This window comes from Halichoerus grypus, chromosome 6 (genome assembly GCF_964656455.1).
Source record: "Halichoerus grypus chromosome 6, mHalGry1.hap1.1, whole genome shotgun sequence".
NCBI classification, from domain to species: domain Eukaryota; kingdom Metazoa; phylum Chordata; class Mammalia; order Carnivora; family Phocidae; genus Halichoerus; species Halichoerus grypus.
The window spans coordinates 10,227,614-10,243,742 of record NC_135717.1 but is presented as its reverse complement, the minus strand read 5'-3'; the positions used below and the strand labels follow the sequence as shown (position 1 = coordinate 10,243,742).

The following is a 16,129-nucleotide window of genomic DNA, read 5'->3' as shown; positions in this document are numbered from 1 at the left end:
GCGATGAGCCCAACACAGTCCTTGCCCTCAGTCCCTGCCTTTAGTCTAACAAGCTCGCACGTGAGCAGACGCACACACTGGGAGCGCACCCTCACAGAGCTCCCGGACAGATGCCTGGGAAGTGGCCAGCACAGTGTTGCCTGGAGGCAGGGGGCTGGACGCCACGGCCTCTGGCCACCCCTCCATCTCTAACCATTTAGGAGGAAGCATCCCGGGAAGTCTGAGCATTGCCTGCAGACCCTGATGCTTACTGGGTGGTGAGTCCAACCAGCTGTGAGGGCAAAGTCCCCACTGGAGTCGGGAGCCGAGGCTAGGGGATGGGCAGTAGCAGCCCCCCTCCTCCCCCCCACCAACCCTGGGGGGCTGCTGATATGGAGTGCATCGTGTTCTGCCTTCTCCCACCCACCCACACCTGGGCCAGGGAAGCTGGCTGCCTGGGAGAACAGGGAGGACGGTCCAGCCACCAGCAGGTAGGGCAGCCAGATGTGGGATGTGAAGGGGAAAGGCCAGGCAGCCCCACCTGAGCTCCCCTCTAATGGCAGGTAAGTTCAAAGGCCTCAGGTCTTCTTTAGGGGCAGGAAAACGCCTCTTACTAAGACCTGACGGAGGGCCCGCACGGGCCAGGCATGGTGCCTCCATTTCCCATTCAGGCCTCAGAAGAGGCCAGGAAGGGGGGGCCTGCACAGCTGTGTGGTTAAGGAGCCCGACCCCTCTCCCAGGCCCGCCTGTTCTCTTGGCCGAGTCTGAACCCATTCATTCCAGCCCTGCACCATCATCACCCCCCTTCATGCCTGCTGTGGTCCCCTGCCCAGCCCGGACACCCCGGCACCCCGAGCCCGGGCCCCGCACCCCACCCTGTACCTCTTAATGATGAAGTGGATGCTGTGTCGCTCCTCCAGGATCCGCTTCAGCTTGGGGACCCCGTAGGTGCAGGGGCGCTTGAAGGGGATCTTGTCTGGGATGCCCACAATCTCCACAGCCTCTGGGTCGCAGGCAATCTTCCTGTAGGGGACGGGGACCATGTGGTCCAGGCCCAGGGCTTCCGCTGGAAGGGCAACGGCAAGGCTGAGCATGGGACGGAAGCGGCGGGACATGCGGGGGCCCCAGGGCCGCCGTCACTGTGACCTTCCCCCGCCCCCCTCCCCTGCACATGGCGCTTCCTCTTGAAAACTGCCTACGGGTTCCCATCCCCCTCAGCGACAGCCAAAGTCCTACCTGGGCTTACGAGGCCCCACGTGACTGGGACCCCATCACCTCTGACCTGATGTCCCTGCTTTCACTGCTGTCTTTCCAGCCTCCTTGTTGCTTCCCTAACAGGCCAGACACAACACCTGCCCCAGGGCCTTTGCACATGCTCTTCTGGCTACTGGCTCTTCTCCCAGATCACCATTCACTTCCCTTCCTCCCTTTCCCCATTCAAGTGTCCCCTCCAATGTCACCTCATCAGCCAACAGCCCCCTCCATCTCCCCATGGCACACCCTGCTGTTTTCCATCCCCCGTTTACTGTGACCTGACACTATAAACATATTCGTCTGTACACTGGTTCACTGTCTGGAACGTCAGCTCTAAGAGAGCAGGGGGTGGTCACTGCTCCACGGCTGGGATCTAGACAGGATGGGACATAGGCTAGCTGCTCCCTGCACTCTATGAGCGAATGAATGGCTGAAGGAAGCTTCTCGGCAGGACTCCTCCAGCTCCCCAGATGTGCTCTTTCCTCCAGGGAGGCAGCTGGCATTCTTCTCACTCATCAAGGACAGAAACGAGACACAAGACAACTTTGCCAACAGCAATGTAGACAGAATCCGGGCTTAGGAAATGATGACTTGTTCCTTTCTTCCTTCCAGACCCTTGGGTTTGGTCTTGGGCCACCTTAACTATTCACTTCCATCGCACCTCCAAGTTCTCACTCATTCAGGTACCAAGTACTTCTTGAGCACCTACTATGTGCTGGATGGTACTTTCTTGGGTCCCCGGGTCTCCCCAGGGCCTGGGAGGTCTCAGGAGACCTGAGCAGGGCTGGTGGTCCACTTCCCTCCTGCCTCGTCCCTCCAAACTTCCCCAAGGGCCCCGCGCCCCCGGGCCCTTCCTCAGGCCCCTCCCCATCCTGGCCCTGTTCCTCTGCCGGGGCTTTGCCTGTGTCCCAACAGGTGCCAGCCCCGAGCTGGCCTCCCCTGCGGCCACACCCTGGCCGGGACGCGGCAGGGCTGCCTGGGGCCCTCCCTGGCGCGCCGTCAAGAACTGTTTTTCTGTTGATGTAGCCAGGTCTGCGTCGGCGGCTTTGGCAGCCAGATCCTACTGTGAAGCCACACTTAGCTCGTTGTCAAATTAAACCCTCGAAATCTCAACAGCTGTCAAACCATTTCTTTCCCCAACCCCCCACCCCAAGCCCCAGCCAGTGAGGATGGCTTCGGCAAGTCTCTGTGCATTTGTCTCCACTTGGGTTCATGTCATTGGCTGGGGCTGTCTCTTCAGCCGTGAGGACACCCAGCGGACAGGAGGTGACCCCACCTGGCCTCCAGCCTCTGGCCCCTGAGAGGGGGAGACTGCAGCCACCAGGCAGGAGCCTCCGTCCCTCATAGAGACTCAACCATCTCCCAGGATCCCCCCCATTTCTTCTCCGTTTTATTTTTTCCCCCGCTGCACCCCCAGCCCCATTGCTGGCCCACTTCACCCAGAGCTGGTGGCTGGAAGGGCAGACCCAGGAGCAGGATCCGTTCGTCCAGGGTCTGCGGGATGCCTCACGCTGCCACACAAGGTCCTCACCCCCAGGGACGTCCCCAGTCCTCCTGGGGAACTTCCTTCTCCCCAGGGCAGCTGCAGGGGAAGCTCAGACGGAGCTCTGGCCTGAGAAGGGGCAAGGCCTCAGGCACTCCAAGCCCAGTGCTCCTCCTTGGGTTTGGACGCGGCGAGGCCAAGTGCTGGCATCCGCAAAAGGCTCAGCTTTCTGGAAACATCCAGAGTACACAATAGGCAGGAAGCCTGGCGGCTGCCGTGCCAACCTCGCTGAGGCAGAACGCTCCCAAGGCAGTCGGAGCCAGCCCTCCCCAGATCCCCTCCCCCTACTGCCCATCCAGCTCACACCTGCCTGGAGGGGAGGAGAAGGGGAGGAGTGGGTCGGCCAGAGAGACCACAGCAAAGGTTATCAAAGGTGCTCAGGCTATCCCAGACTCCTCACCAGGCCTCTAGAGCCCTGCTCAGCCCCACCCCACCCCAGAAGGCGCAGGCTGCCAAAGCCCCAGTGTGGATCAAAGCGCACCTCCTCCATGAAGCCACCCCTGATTCCTCAAGCCTGTGGAGACCTCACCCTTTTCTGAGCTGTCCTGTCTTTCCGAGGGCCCCCACCCCTGGTATTACTGTACACTGTCTCGTCCCGCTGCACGCTGCTGAAAACACCTGGAGACACATCTTCAGGCACCTGCCGAAGCACCTTGAGACCAGCGTGGGCCTCAGCGCCTGGCACAAGGTTGGGTGGGGGGAGCTGAAAATGCGTGACTGATAAGTGAGCGAACCAGTAAATGCATGAGAAGAGAAAAGAAGGGAGGGGGCAAGTGTGACAGGTGACCCAAGAAGTCATGTGGTCCTCAGCTCTGGTTCCTGGCTCGAGAGTTCCCAAACCCCTGGTAATTTCCTTGAGTGACAGCGCTGACGACAGAGTCCTATTTTTCCCAATAAACCCCTTTCAACCCACCCGAGTTTATGATAACGAGGGGCAGGCCCCCAGCACCCTCAGGATGGGGACCGGTTGCCAGGGCAACCAACCACGTGATCAGAGGATTGGCACTTTCGATCCTCCCCCCACCCCCACCCCCAAGAGGGGAGAGGGGCCGAGATTGAGCTAATCACCAGCGGGCGATATTTTAATCAATCCTGCCTACTTAATAGGACCTCTGTAAAAACTCGAAATGTGGGCTTCAGAGAGTTTCCGGGTTGGTGGATCCATGTGCCAGGAGGGTGCACCCCCAAACTCCACCAGGACAGAAGCTGCTGCTCTCGAGACCCTTCTGGACCTCACTCTATGTACCTCGTCACCTGGCTGCTCATCTGTACCCTTTATAATAAACAGGTAAAGACAGATAAAGTGTTTCCGAGTTCTAGCTGCCCTTACAGCGGACTGTCGGAACCTGAGGGGCGGTCATGGGAACCGTGGATGTGGAGCCACGTTGGACAGAAGCGCGGGTGCCCTGGGGACCCCACCCCTAATTGCGGGGCCGTCTTGTGGGACTGAGCCCTTAACCTGCGGGCTCTGCGTCGCTGCCAGTGGTCAGTGCCAGGACTGAACTGTAGGACACCCAGAGGGCGCACTGCCTGCTGTGGAAAACCCCCTCTTCGGGTGTCAGAAGTATTAGAGAGAGGGTTTTCCTTTAGCGAGGCAGGAGGGGAGGGAGGAAGACGGAGAGAGAGGAGAGAAAGACAGGAGGAGAGAGAAGGAAGAGGGTAAAGCCCCACCCTGTCCCTTTTGCTTCAGGTGAGAAGACCAAGGTTAGAGAGGGAGGCGGCCAACTCCTCCTGGTCGCCTGGGGCAAGTGGCTGTGGACTCCCACTGCAGTGCTCCTCCTGGACCTTGTGTGTTTAGGGAGCTCCCAGGGTCCCTGCCCCTCCTCTCTGTCTGCAGGCCTGGGTGGCGACCGTCCCTGCCCTCCCTTGGCCCCGTGGGCAGAGGGACTTCCCCACAGCGGGGTGGCACCATTCGGGGGGTGGTGGGTGACACCAGGGGATCCGTGGGGACGTGTGTCATGTCCCCGTACTGAGAGCCACCCACCCAGACAAGGGCTACACCATGGCCATCGCCTGCTGGGAGCTTACGGGGGAGCCCCATAAAGGCCGAGAGAGCAAGGCCTGCCAGGGAGATGAGAGGGACAGGTGCGGGAGCGCACGGCGGGGGTGCAGGCGAGCGGTGTCCGAGCATCCAGAGCAGGACGGTCTTACAGGCCACCTGGTCCCACCCCTGCCTTCTAGCCAACGGTGGCTTCACTTTCCACGTGGCGCGGCACGAAGCTGGACCACGTGGAGGACGCACCTGCCCCAGCGCTCCCCCCACCCCCCATGTGCAGAGAGGGCTGACATGCGTTCTGGGCCCCGCGCGGTCCTGGGTGCCGGGGACACACAGAGGGGCCGGCGCAGTCCTGCCCCCCCCACCCCGGGGAACAGACACAGACAAGGCGCATCAAATGCAGGATGTGTAGCGAAGAGGAGCCCGTCAGGGCTCTGGGGACCCCTCCTGGCCCAGCCTGAGTCTCGAGGAACAAGTGGGAGTCTACTCCACAAACACGCAAAGGGCACATCAGGCAGAGGGCCCAGCCCAAGGCAAGGGCTCTGGGCGCCGTCTGTGGGGACCATGCAAGCGCGTGGGGCCGCCGGCCACTCTCCCGGGTCTTCCCTGCAGGGTCCCCCCTGCCCACCCCGCCCGCCTCCCACAGGTGAGTCGAGTTGGGGCTCTGCCATCAGTTCCGCCCCCTGGAAAAGTCTGGAAGGGCAATATTGACACAACCACCCCCGACCCAGACAGGAGATGACATGAGCGCGGCCGGTGTACGGGTGCCAGCATATGGCTCCTGCCGTCATGTTAGGGAACACGAGTGATTGCCACGTAATGAGATGCTCAACACGCTGCCGAGGCCACGCAGCGGGCCGCACCGCCCACTCACCATATCTGCTGTTAAACAGGATCTGCACGCACTCCCGGAGCGTGTTGATGTCCTCGGTTTCCTTTATGAAGGCGTCCCACTTCTCTATCAAAACACAAGAGGTACGAGTGAGGGCGGGTCGCAGCAGGGAACCCACGGCCCGGCCGCCTCCCCCTCCACTGGACCCTCCTAGCTGGGCCCAGGGGCCCCGGAGACGGCCATACTGGAGGCCACCAGGCTCTCTCCTCCAGAGTCCCACAGACGGGCTCAGCTCTTCCGCTCACTCCCACCTCGGCCCTTGACACCCCAGCCTCCTCCAGGAGGCAGCCCTGCCCAAATCCAGGGTGCTCGGATGGTCCCCCCACCGCCGCACCCTGCTCTCTTCTCTCGCCTCTGTCGGCCCCCAGGAGCAGTGCGGATTACGCAAGCTCAGCCTGGCCCTCCTGGGTGTCTCCTGCCCCCATAGGCAGGGGGTGTGAGTAGGGAGACACAGAGTCCTGGTCTCAAAGGCACTAACCCTCATGCCTTGTACACCCGGCCTTGGCCCTGTGGCCTCCCTCAAACCCCCAGCCCTGCTGGCCTCTTCCACAAAACCAGAGCCTCTGCCTCAATTTACTATTAATAACTAGAGTCACCATCTGGTTCATCATGATACCATTATAAATGCCATCTTTAATTTATTTACTTTATTATTTTTGTTGTTTAAAAGATTTTATTTGTCAGAGAGAGAGAGCAAGAGCGAGCACAGCAGGGGAAGGGGCAGGCAGAGAGAGAAGCAGGCTCCCCGCTGAGCAGGGAGCCCAAAGTGGGGCTCGATCTCAGGACCCTGGGATCATGACCTGAGCCGAAGGCAGATGTTTCACCAATTGAGCCACCCAGGGGTCCCCCATCTTTAATTAATTATTAAGAGCTTATTTGTCCTGAGTACTTTATACAGAATATCCTATTTAATCCCTCATGGTATCTTTAAGCATAGACCGTATCCCCATTTTTCAGGTAGGAAAACCAGGCTCAGAGAGGCTGAGTATCTCTCCTGTGATCACCCAGCGAGCATCCAGTGAGATTCTACCGCAGCTGGTACCCCTTGCCCACCATGGCCTCCCGAGATGCCATTGCACCTGAATCTCCAGGTTCCCTCCCTGCCACGGATGGACCCTGTTTGGGACAGTGGGGGGTCTCCACTCTGATCCCAGGGGACTAGGTCTTCGTAAAGAGCCTCTCACGGAAGGCGAGGCCAAGACCCCCACCAGGCATAATTGCCGGAGAGTCTCCCTTCCTCCCTTTTGGTATACAGGAATCCCAAATACGGTGTGGTACTTTTAAAACCCATCCACATAATTTTTTGATCCGCTCGTCTTCAGATGGCCTTCAGCAGCCGCTGCCAGCATCCTGAGTCCAACCTCATGAGAGAGAGATCCTGAGCCAGAAGCACCCAGCTAAGCTGCTCCTGAATTCCGGACCCACACAAACTATAATGCGTAAACGCTCACTGTTTTGAGCTAAGTCCTGGGGCAGCTTGCTACACAGCAATACCCAACTGTTACACTCTGGTTTTCCTCACACGTCCCTTGTGCGGAGCCGTCCCTCCTTTCTCCCACGAAGACCCAGTGGACGCATTTCCATTTCAGGACACACCACCCCCAGCCCCGGACCCCCCACTCTGGTTGGGGTGCTGCTGTGGGCACCGTCCTACCTGACTTGTCGTGGACAATGGAGAAGAGGATGCGCTTTGAGGCGTGGACGTTCTGGATGAGAGGACCACCGGGCCCGGGGGGCTTCTGTCCTGGACAAGGGAGAGGAAAGGTACAGGTTCAAGGTGGGCCCCCAGATCTGGCCTGGGTGCAGAGACGCTGGCTCTGGGGTAACAGTCTCATCCACCAAGGAGACCCCCGAACTCAGCCCTAGGGTCGTAAACTCAAGACAAGTTCCCTGCCCAGAGGCCTGAGACATTCTTTGGCAGTCTGCTCTCCAAACGGCAGATCAGGGAGGCCAGGATGACGATGTCCGAGGACAGGTGGCGAACCCTATTTAGGTGTCTTAAGTCCCACTCCGCTGCTCAGCCCAACATTTGATGGGAAAGGCGGGGGAGGGAAGTCCCTTTTGCTCCTTCTCCTAACGGTAAGTACAACTTATAAGCACCTACTACGCACCAAGCACTGGACTCTGCTTTAATACAGCAGCTCTCAAGCCTGAACACCCAGCAGAGCCACCTGGCCGATTTAAATACACAGATGGCTCGGCCCCCAGCCGCCCCCTAAGCTTCAGATTCAGCAGGATGGCAGCAGGGCCTGAGAATGTGCATTTCTAACTTGCCCTGCCATTTGACCATGGTAATAACCTCGTGAGAGGTCCTACTGGCATCTCGACTTGAAAGCTGAGGAAACTGAGGCTCAGGGAGGTAGAGATTTGCTGTGGGACACACAGCCTGGTGGAGGAGCCAGGACAGGAACGTAAGTCTTTCTCACACCCAGTTGTCCCTTCTCCTATGCTTTCGGTACCCCTAATCCAGGCTGGGTATGTCGTCGGTGCGCATTAAATGCTTGTGACTGATTAGCCTGTTTACTCCCTCCACGGACTCCTCTGTGGGGTGCCCTCAAATATCTCTCGGTCCCAGGCCAATGATACTATTCACAGAGGTCCTGTCCCAGCCCCTTGTCCCAACATGCCTCCTTCAGCCTGGGGTGGGCCTGAGCACCCCCATCTGCCCAGGGAGGGTGCCCCCCAGGAGTGATCTCTGTCCCACCCCTGGAATCAGGGGTCCCAGCAGCACCTTACCACAGCACTCGGGGAAGTCTTGGGCCCCAGAGGCCTTGGGCTCAGGCCCGGGCCGGCCAAGGCCCAGGTCGCTGGGGGCAAGTGGGCAGGCGGGCGCCTCCTGCTTGAGCTCTCTCGTGGTGTGGTTAGGGAGTGCGGTGCCGTACAGGAAGCTGGCCACAGCGGACGAGGTGCCGGTGGGGGGTAGGTCCTGGGGCGGCCCCTTGGGGGCCTGGCCGTGCAGGCCGCAGTCCCGAGACCCCTTGGCTATCAGGGAGACACCGTTCAGCTCCACTAGGGCCTTCGAGTCCCGCCCGCCATCCTCAAGCGGCCTGGGTGAACGAGAGAAGGACACGTGACAGCTTTATACACCTGGCCAGCCAGGCCCCAGCCCGCGTTCTGCACAACATGACGGCCTGTGACGTACACGGGCCAGGAGCCAGTCCCCATTTTACAGCTGGGGGTGCAGGCCAGGGGCGGGGTTGTGATGTGCCCAGGGCCACTAGAGGAGCTGGGCCCTGCCCCTCGGCCCCCGTGCCCCCCACACCCCCATCACGTGCTCAGATCATGCTCTATGCCTGGGCATCTGCCTCACTTCCATTGCCGGACTGGGAGCTTTTACAACCGGGGCCCCCCGCGGGTGTCTGAAGCCCCCTCCCCGTGACTGGGTGAGTGGCCCCAGGCTGAGCCAGCATGGGAGCAGATCGCCCTCCCTGGCCCGTCCTGGCCCGACCCTCATGGTCCAGCCGCCCTCCCTGGGCCCACTCCCAGGCTGCCTGCCTCACTCACCTCTTGAGCTTGAAGCGGATCCGGTGGCTCTGCTCCAGGATGGCCATGAGGGCCTTGGGGTCATAGTCGGCCGGCCTCCGGAAGGCCAGGCCCTCGGGCAGCCCTTGCACGGCCAACAGCCCCGGCTCCCTGAGCAGCCTCTCGTAGGGCAGGGGCACCACGCTGGCCCTTCCCAGGGCCTCGCCTGTGGGGGAGGGGGCCGAGGAGAGGGTCTAGTATGAGAGGGCAGCCAGGCTGGGCCGGGGGCCGGCCGTGCCCCAGAGCTGGGGCCACGCTGAGTCACTCCCTGTGGTGCCGGGTTCCCGGGAAACTGGACCCCACGGGCCCCTTCCCTGCGAGCGTCCCACAGAACAAGGCCCTGCAGGCTGAGCGGGGCAGGTGAGCGCTGGAGGCGGGCCCCTCTGCGTGCACCTGAGGGCCGGGGCTCCCCCATGGCCGGGGTTCCCAGCTTCTCTCGCCATTCTCCCCTCTCTGGGCACCCGGGTGGAGGGCAGAGCAGGGCGCGGGGCTGGGGGCAGGAGCTCAGGAGGAGCCACGGGGGAGAGAGGAAGGAGGGCGGCAGAGAGACCGCAGGGAAAAGAGCCACAGGGCGGAAGGGAGGAGGAGAGGGAGGTGAGAGGAAACGGGAGGAGCAGATTCAGAAAGAGAGGAAGCAGACAGACAGAAGGTGGTGGGGATGAGGAAGGGGTGAGTGGAGGGGAGACTGACTGGGGACTGACGGGGTGGGATGGCCGAGGGGCCTGGGCTCAGGAACGCCTGTTGTCACTCCCACACTGCAGCCCCTCCCGGAGCCAGAAAGAGGCCGCCCGAGGTGTGCAACTGGGGGGGTGGGGGGCAGGGCAGAGTGGGCAGGGGTGCGGGGGGGGGGTTGAGGGCACGAACCCTGTAGCTGGCAAAGCCAACCACATGTGACAAGTCCCCCCATCCCAGGTGACCAGTGTGCCCACCCCGGGCCTCTGGGCCTCCCATCCCACCTAGGCCTCCCCCTCCTCCTGACAGCAGGAGGTTCCTCAGACCTTTGCTCCACAGAACCAAAGGCTGCAGTACAGAAAGGAAGAAAGTCAGAGCTGGGACCCTTAGGGACCAAAGGGACCTGCCCAAGGTCACCTGGAGACCGCGACGGCTACCACTGGGCCAGAGATTCTGCAACTGGCCACTTGTGAGGGACGCCAGGCCTGCCCACCTCCCCCAGCCCTCAGAGGAAGACTTGGCTAACTAGCGAAGTTAGCTCTCACTCAGTCATTCAACAAACACCCTGCCGACGTCGGCCGCTGTCGCTAGGGATGGTGGAAGGGGCAGGTACAGACCCCGCCCCAGAGGGCACTGGGCTACTGAGAGGTCAGAGCACAGTGGGTGCCCCAAGGGGGCATTGAGCCAGTAGCGGGGGCTTCCCACAGCTGAGCCTTGGAGAATAATGCGGTGTCCGCCGGACAGAGGGGAAGGCAGTCGCGAAAGGCACAGCGGTGCAGAGGCGAGGTGTGAAATGGAGCCAGAGTGGGCCGGAGAACAGGAAGCGGTTTCGTGAGGCAAGGCGGCATGGCTGGAGGGGAGCAGGGACCGGCCACGGTGGGGAGGGCGATGGGGAGCCCCCGAGGCCGTGGAAAGAAGAGCTTTCTGGTCAGACTTGTGCTTTAGGAAGATGGCCTTGGTCACAGGACAGGTGGGGACAACAGGGAGCCGGCCTGGAGGCAAGGAGACCAGGGCCAGCCCAGGGCCATTTCCAGGCGAAAGGTGGCAGCGACCAGGGGCCAGGGCCGGCCCGGGGCGGTGTGGATGGCGGTTCAGGAAACGGGGCTGGGGCAGAAGAGCCATGCCTGGGGATGCAAGATGAGGGAGGGGCCGCCTCAGCAGGGCGGGGACGGGGGCTCCCACCCGCCTGGGGGCCCCAAATGGAATGAGGAAGGATCTTACTATAAAGAACATCAAACACCTCCTCTACCATCTTCCGTAGAAGGTACACGTCCGAGCCATGCTCCAGGGAAGACCGAGGGATGTTCCGGCCGCCACCCTCGCCCCGCGACACCTTCTTGGGATGCTCTGTCTCTGGCTCCTTCCAGGGGGCCCCTCCTGTGGGACACAGAGCATGCCAGGCCAGGATGAGCACCTGTCTCACCCCTGCCCAGTGAGCTGAGATGTCCCTGCCCCGTGCTGAACCCTGCAGCGGGGCACTCAACATGGAGTAGAAAATGAAGGAAGGAAGGAAGGAATGAAGGAATGGAGGAATGAATGACGAGTGAGCAAGCCCTGCCCCAACCCCTGCCCAGGGCCAAGGCTGGTCATCTCTGAGTTCCCAGTGCCTCGCACAGGGCTTGGGTCTCATCCTGGTCACCTCTAACTCGTTGTGTGACCTTGGGCAAGTCCCTTCCCTTTCTGGGCCTCAGTCTGCGAGCTCTCACAGAAGACCAGCTGGCGTGGCTCAGAACCGGGGTTCAACCAATGTCTGTTCCGCGCACCCCTTTCTGTGCTCCAACCCTAATGCTGTCTTAAACAGTCGAGGCCCCAGTTTTCCGCTCTGCCCCATGAGGAGACAATGGGGACCCCAGCAAGAGGCCAAGGGGCTGCAAAGAGGCAAGTTCATGCCAGGCTGGGCCAGGGTGGGGCCCTGGGAGTGTCAGTGGACCCCTGGATAGGGAGATGCTAGACACTGCACTGGAAAGGGGACGAGGGGAGGGCCCGGAGGCCCCCTCGCAGCTGGGAGCCTGCTCCTCTCCGGGGATCTGCGGAGCTTGAAATAAACCAGCTATAAATAGTCACTCTGCTGGGCTTGGGAAGCCAGGTGCACCTTCCGCAGGCCCCAGCCTCGCCAGCCTGGGGCCACAGGACCCGGCCACTGTCTATTCTACCCTGGGCCAGCCCCCACCCAACCTCGGAGAGGGGACAGGCTCGGAGAGCTGGGCGGGGGCGGGAGCGGCTGGGGAAGCAGCTGGACCCCAGTGATGACATGCCCAGTGTTGGGGGCGAGCCTTCCCCGAAACGGCTGATGGAGGCTCCAGACCCCGGGTGTAACGCAGACGTTAATAATGGCAAGGACGATGGCTAGCATTTACTGTGTGTGAACCCAGTCTCAGGCACTGTTCTCGCCTGTATGAGATCGACTTAATCCTCAGATCGACCCTCGAGGAGGGCAGCACTGTCCTCCCCTTTCATAGACAAGAAGGTTGAGGCCCAGCAGCCGGCAGGTGGCAGAGCCGGGACGGAGCCCCAGACGCCTGCCTTCAGGGCCTGCTCTTAACCCTAAGAGCTCACAGTCCCAACTCATGGGCTTGAGCAGCTGCTCAGGGCCTGGCCTTCGGCGCTGCGGCCAGGCCCTAACCTTGTAGGGCCTAATCCACCAAAAAGGTGAAGATGACGAGCTTACCAGGAGCACGGATGGAACTTTAGGACATAAGAAGCCGGCACAGTGTGGGGAGTAACCACAGAGGCTGGGGCGGTGGGGCGGGGGAGGGTTGGCGACTAGGGGTGGGGGGCACAGACAGGGGCCCCGGGCAGGCGGGAGGAACGTGGACGCGGAGGCTGGGGAGGCGTCTGCCGGCAGAGGAGAGGAGGGAGGGCCTCCCAGGTGGGGGGACAGCAGGGACCAAGGCAGAGGGGAGCATGCACACAGAGCCGGTGAGCTAGCACTCAGCCCAGTACTGCCTGCAGTGAGGGATGCCGGGAGGGCTGACACAGAGGCAGGGGCTGGGTTACGAGGGTCTAAAGGCCCCAAGAGTAGTGTTGAGGAGTAGGGGGCTTCAGAATGACCCCCCTGCTTCAGGGCTCCCGGCTCACAGCTCTGAGTGCTGTTCTCCTTTGCAAGTGACCAGGAACCCCTGGCAGGGCTCCCGGGGAGAGGGTGGGGGAGCGTCCTGCTACACCTCCCCCATTCTGAAGGGGTGCAGCACAAAGAGCACGGGTTTCAGAACAGAAACCTGGCCTCCGTCATGTGGTGGCTGTGTCTCCCTGGGCAAGTGGCTTATGCTCACCGTGCCTCAGTTTCTCCCTTGTAAACTGGGTGCGGTTTCCTGAGCCTGCTGGGGAAAGTGAACAGAGCACGTGGCCTGGCTCAAAGCACTACTGATCGCAACACCACGAACCGCTCGAGATATCAAGCATTTCCTTCGTGCTGCCGGTGTCCTCAGTCACTTCGTCCCCAAGAGCCACCACGAGGTGGCTCCAGATCGTTACTATAGCAACGACAGTGCCTACCTCACAGGGTTGACGTCGGGATAACTGAGTTAGCATGGCGGAAAGGGTGCTACACACCGCACGTGCTCAATAAGCATTAGCTGAACAAGGGCACTGGGTCCCTGTGTGTCAGAGGCAACACCGGGCCTCAGTGTCCCCTTCTGCCAACGAGCACGCGGACGTGTCTGGGTCTGGCCCGCCCCGGGGTGGAGTCAGCTGGTCTCTATGGACTGAGGGGCTGCTGGAGAAGTCACGCCCCGGTGACACCACACTGGGAAGCCCGCACAGCCCCCAACACAAGGCCCCCTGGAATTGCTCTGGGGACCCTCAGGGACCGCAGGCCCCACCCACTGGAGCCCTGGGGTACTCACGGCAGAACCTGAGGAAATCTGACTGCAGCTCGTTCCGTGCGTTCAGGAACATTCTCCCCTTCTCGGTGCCCACCACGAAGGCGCTCTCATCATGGACAGCAACACAGGCCACCTCTGCATTCAGCTTGGAGAGCGCCGAGCACTGCAGGGGGAGCGGGGTATGTGAGCCGGGAGGAGGTCCCCCAGCTCGGGGACACCTCTGGTGACAGCTCTGGGGGTGGGATGAAGCTCCCAGCTGCCTAAGATCCCACCAGCAGCTCCAGGGAGAGGTCACCCCTCCATGGTTCTCAGTCGGAGTCTGCAGGAGGAAGGAGTGAATGACACCCCCCACCCAAAGCTTGGCCAAGGTCAAGGGAGAAGACAGGTCATGGAGCCCCCAGAAGAACAAAGACACAGGGCCCCTGCCCTTCCCTCCTCCCAGGTCCTCCTGGCTCTAGAGGGGTTCCTGCCTGAGGCTTGGCCCCAGCCCCAGGAACAATCCTGTCTGGTTTTCTTGAAGTCCTAAATGAGAGGAGGTGAGGCGGGGTGGGGGCGGCCAGGAGAATCAAGGCTTGAGCAGATCCAGGTTTCAATCCCACATCAGCCACTTCCTGCTGTGGGACTGATGCACGTCACTCCCCTCTCTGGGCCTGATCTGCAGAATGGGGACAGGCAGCCCAGCTCCCAGGCTTTCAATGGGCTTGGCTGTAGGGATTCAGCGAGGCCTGGCAGGCAGGAAGGAATCTCTAAACAGGGGTATCTCCTGTGGGTTCACAAACAGAGGTCATTTTTGCAGCCCCAGACTTGAGGGGTTGGCAGGCCCCCTGCACGGGAAGCCCTAACACAGGGGCCCTGCAACCAAGACCACTAGCATCTCAGACCTCCGACCTAGATCAGCAGAAGATCTCTGCCTGCAAAGCTCTCAGCATGCATTCGGCGCCCTGTAAACACTGTTTTTTGTTTTTTTTTTTAAGATTTTATTTATTTATTTGACAGCGAGAGACACAGCGAGAGAAGGAACACAAGCAGGGGGAGTGGGAGAGGGAGAAGCAGGCTTCCTGCAGAGCAAGGAGCCCGATGCGGGGCTCGATCCCAGGACCCCGGGATCATGACCTGAGCCGAAGGCAGATGCTTAACAACTGAGCCACCCAGGCGCCCCTAAACACTGGTTTTTATGAGAGTTTGGTAGCGCTCGGCTGGGCAGTCAGGGAGTCTGGCTTCTCATCCCAGTTCTGCTGCTGTGTGACCTAGGACAGGTTCCTCAACCTCTCTGGGCCATATCATGCCTCTCAGCTTCAGCCCAGAGTCACTCTGCTGAGGAAGCCGGGGACATTGTGGAGCCGAAAGGCCTGTCCCCGGAGATCTCCTACGGTGAAGGGTGTGTGTTGATTTCCTGCTAAGATTAAAATAAAAACCTGCCGCTCGCTCTCCCCATGGCAATGCTGCAAAACGTTAACAAGCAAAGGAGACAAATAGAGTCAGTTGTTCCCAACACACGAGTGGCCATCCGAGCTGGAGAGATACTTACTTCCCTGTGTGGTCACTCTCCAGGGAATCGGCTTCCCCAGAGACACAGAGAACGGGGCTTGGAGGAAAGGCCTGGAAGAGGGTCTGCCCCATAGCCCCTGGAGACCACCCGAGGACCCAGGCCCCAGCCCCGGAGGATGCCAGCATCCAGTCACTGCCGAGCAAGGGTCATCATCACTCTTGGGGTCTGTCAGGAAACCCAGGAAGGGACCTAAGGACAGGGGAGCAGGTCTCGTCCCCGCCACCAGGCGAGCTACGGGGGCCCTGCTCCTCCGAGGAGCCTCTGTTAACGCCCTCTAGAGCAGTGCTGCCCAACAGAACCTTCTATGAGGATGGAAAAGTTCTGTCGGGGCGCCTGGGTGGCTCAGTCTGCCTTCAGCTCAGATCATGATCTTGGGGTCCTGGGATTGGGCCCCGTGTCGGGCTCCCTGCTCACCGGGGAGCCTGCTTCTCCCTCTCCTTCTGCCCCTTCCCACCCTGCTTGTGCTCTCTCTCTCTCTCTCACTTTCTCTCTCTCAAATAAATATAATCTTAAAAAACACAAAACACAAAACCAGCCATGCTGTGTGACTCCAGGCAAGGTGCTGCCCTCTCTGAACTTCAACTTCACCATCCTAACATGCAGGGGTGCAGCTAACGGACGCCAGACAGCTTCTAACACCCCCTTACTCTGTCCCAGAACTTCCCCCCACCCCGGAAAAGGCTACAGGAAAATGACATTATAATTTCCTCATTTGGGATAAACCACTGCAGGCTTAGGTACGTAAGCAATCGTGCCAAAGGAGTGATTTACGAGGCCTCGTTTCTCTCTCCTGGCCCCGAGATGCAGTTATAGCTCGTGCTTTAACATCGGGGATTACAGGTTTCTCATGAGTCAGGTCCTTTCCTCGGAGACCTGTGACCTTCCCAGGGATGGGACC

The 16,129-nt window shown here is 60.7% G+C and overlaps 1 protein-coding gene across 6 annotated transcripts in view; it reads right to left on the bottom strand.

Moving 5' to 3' along the window:
* The window catches only part of GTF2IRD1 (GTF2I repeat domain containing 1), a 104,349-nt gene that overhangs the window by 52,861 nt on the left and 35,359 nt on the right, over positions 1 to 16,129 (bottom strand). For all 6 annotated transcript variants that reach the window (XM_078074496.1, XM_036112602.2, XM_036112604.2 and 3 more), the window contains exons 3-9: positions 13,704 to 13,845; positions 11,080 to 11,235; positions 9,169 to 9,352; positions 8,401 to 8,711; positions 7,319 to 7,408; positions 5,647 to 5,730; positions 862 to 1,045 (exon numbers count right to left, since the gene is read on the bottom strand). In XM_078074496.1, coding sequence (XP_077930622.1) covers positions 862 to 1,045; positions 5,647 to 5,730; positions 7,319 to 7,408; positions 8,401 to 8,711; positions 9,169 to 9,352; positions 11,080 to 11,235; positions 13,704 to 13,845 — 1,151 coding nt within the window. The remainder of the gene's footprint in view (positions 1 to 861; positions 1,046 to 5,646; positions 5,731 to 7,318; positions 7,409 to 8,400; positions 8,712 to 9,168; positions 9,353 to 11,079; positions 11,236 to 13,703; positions 13,846 to 16,129) is intronic.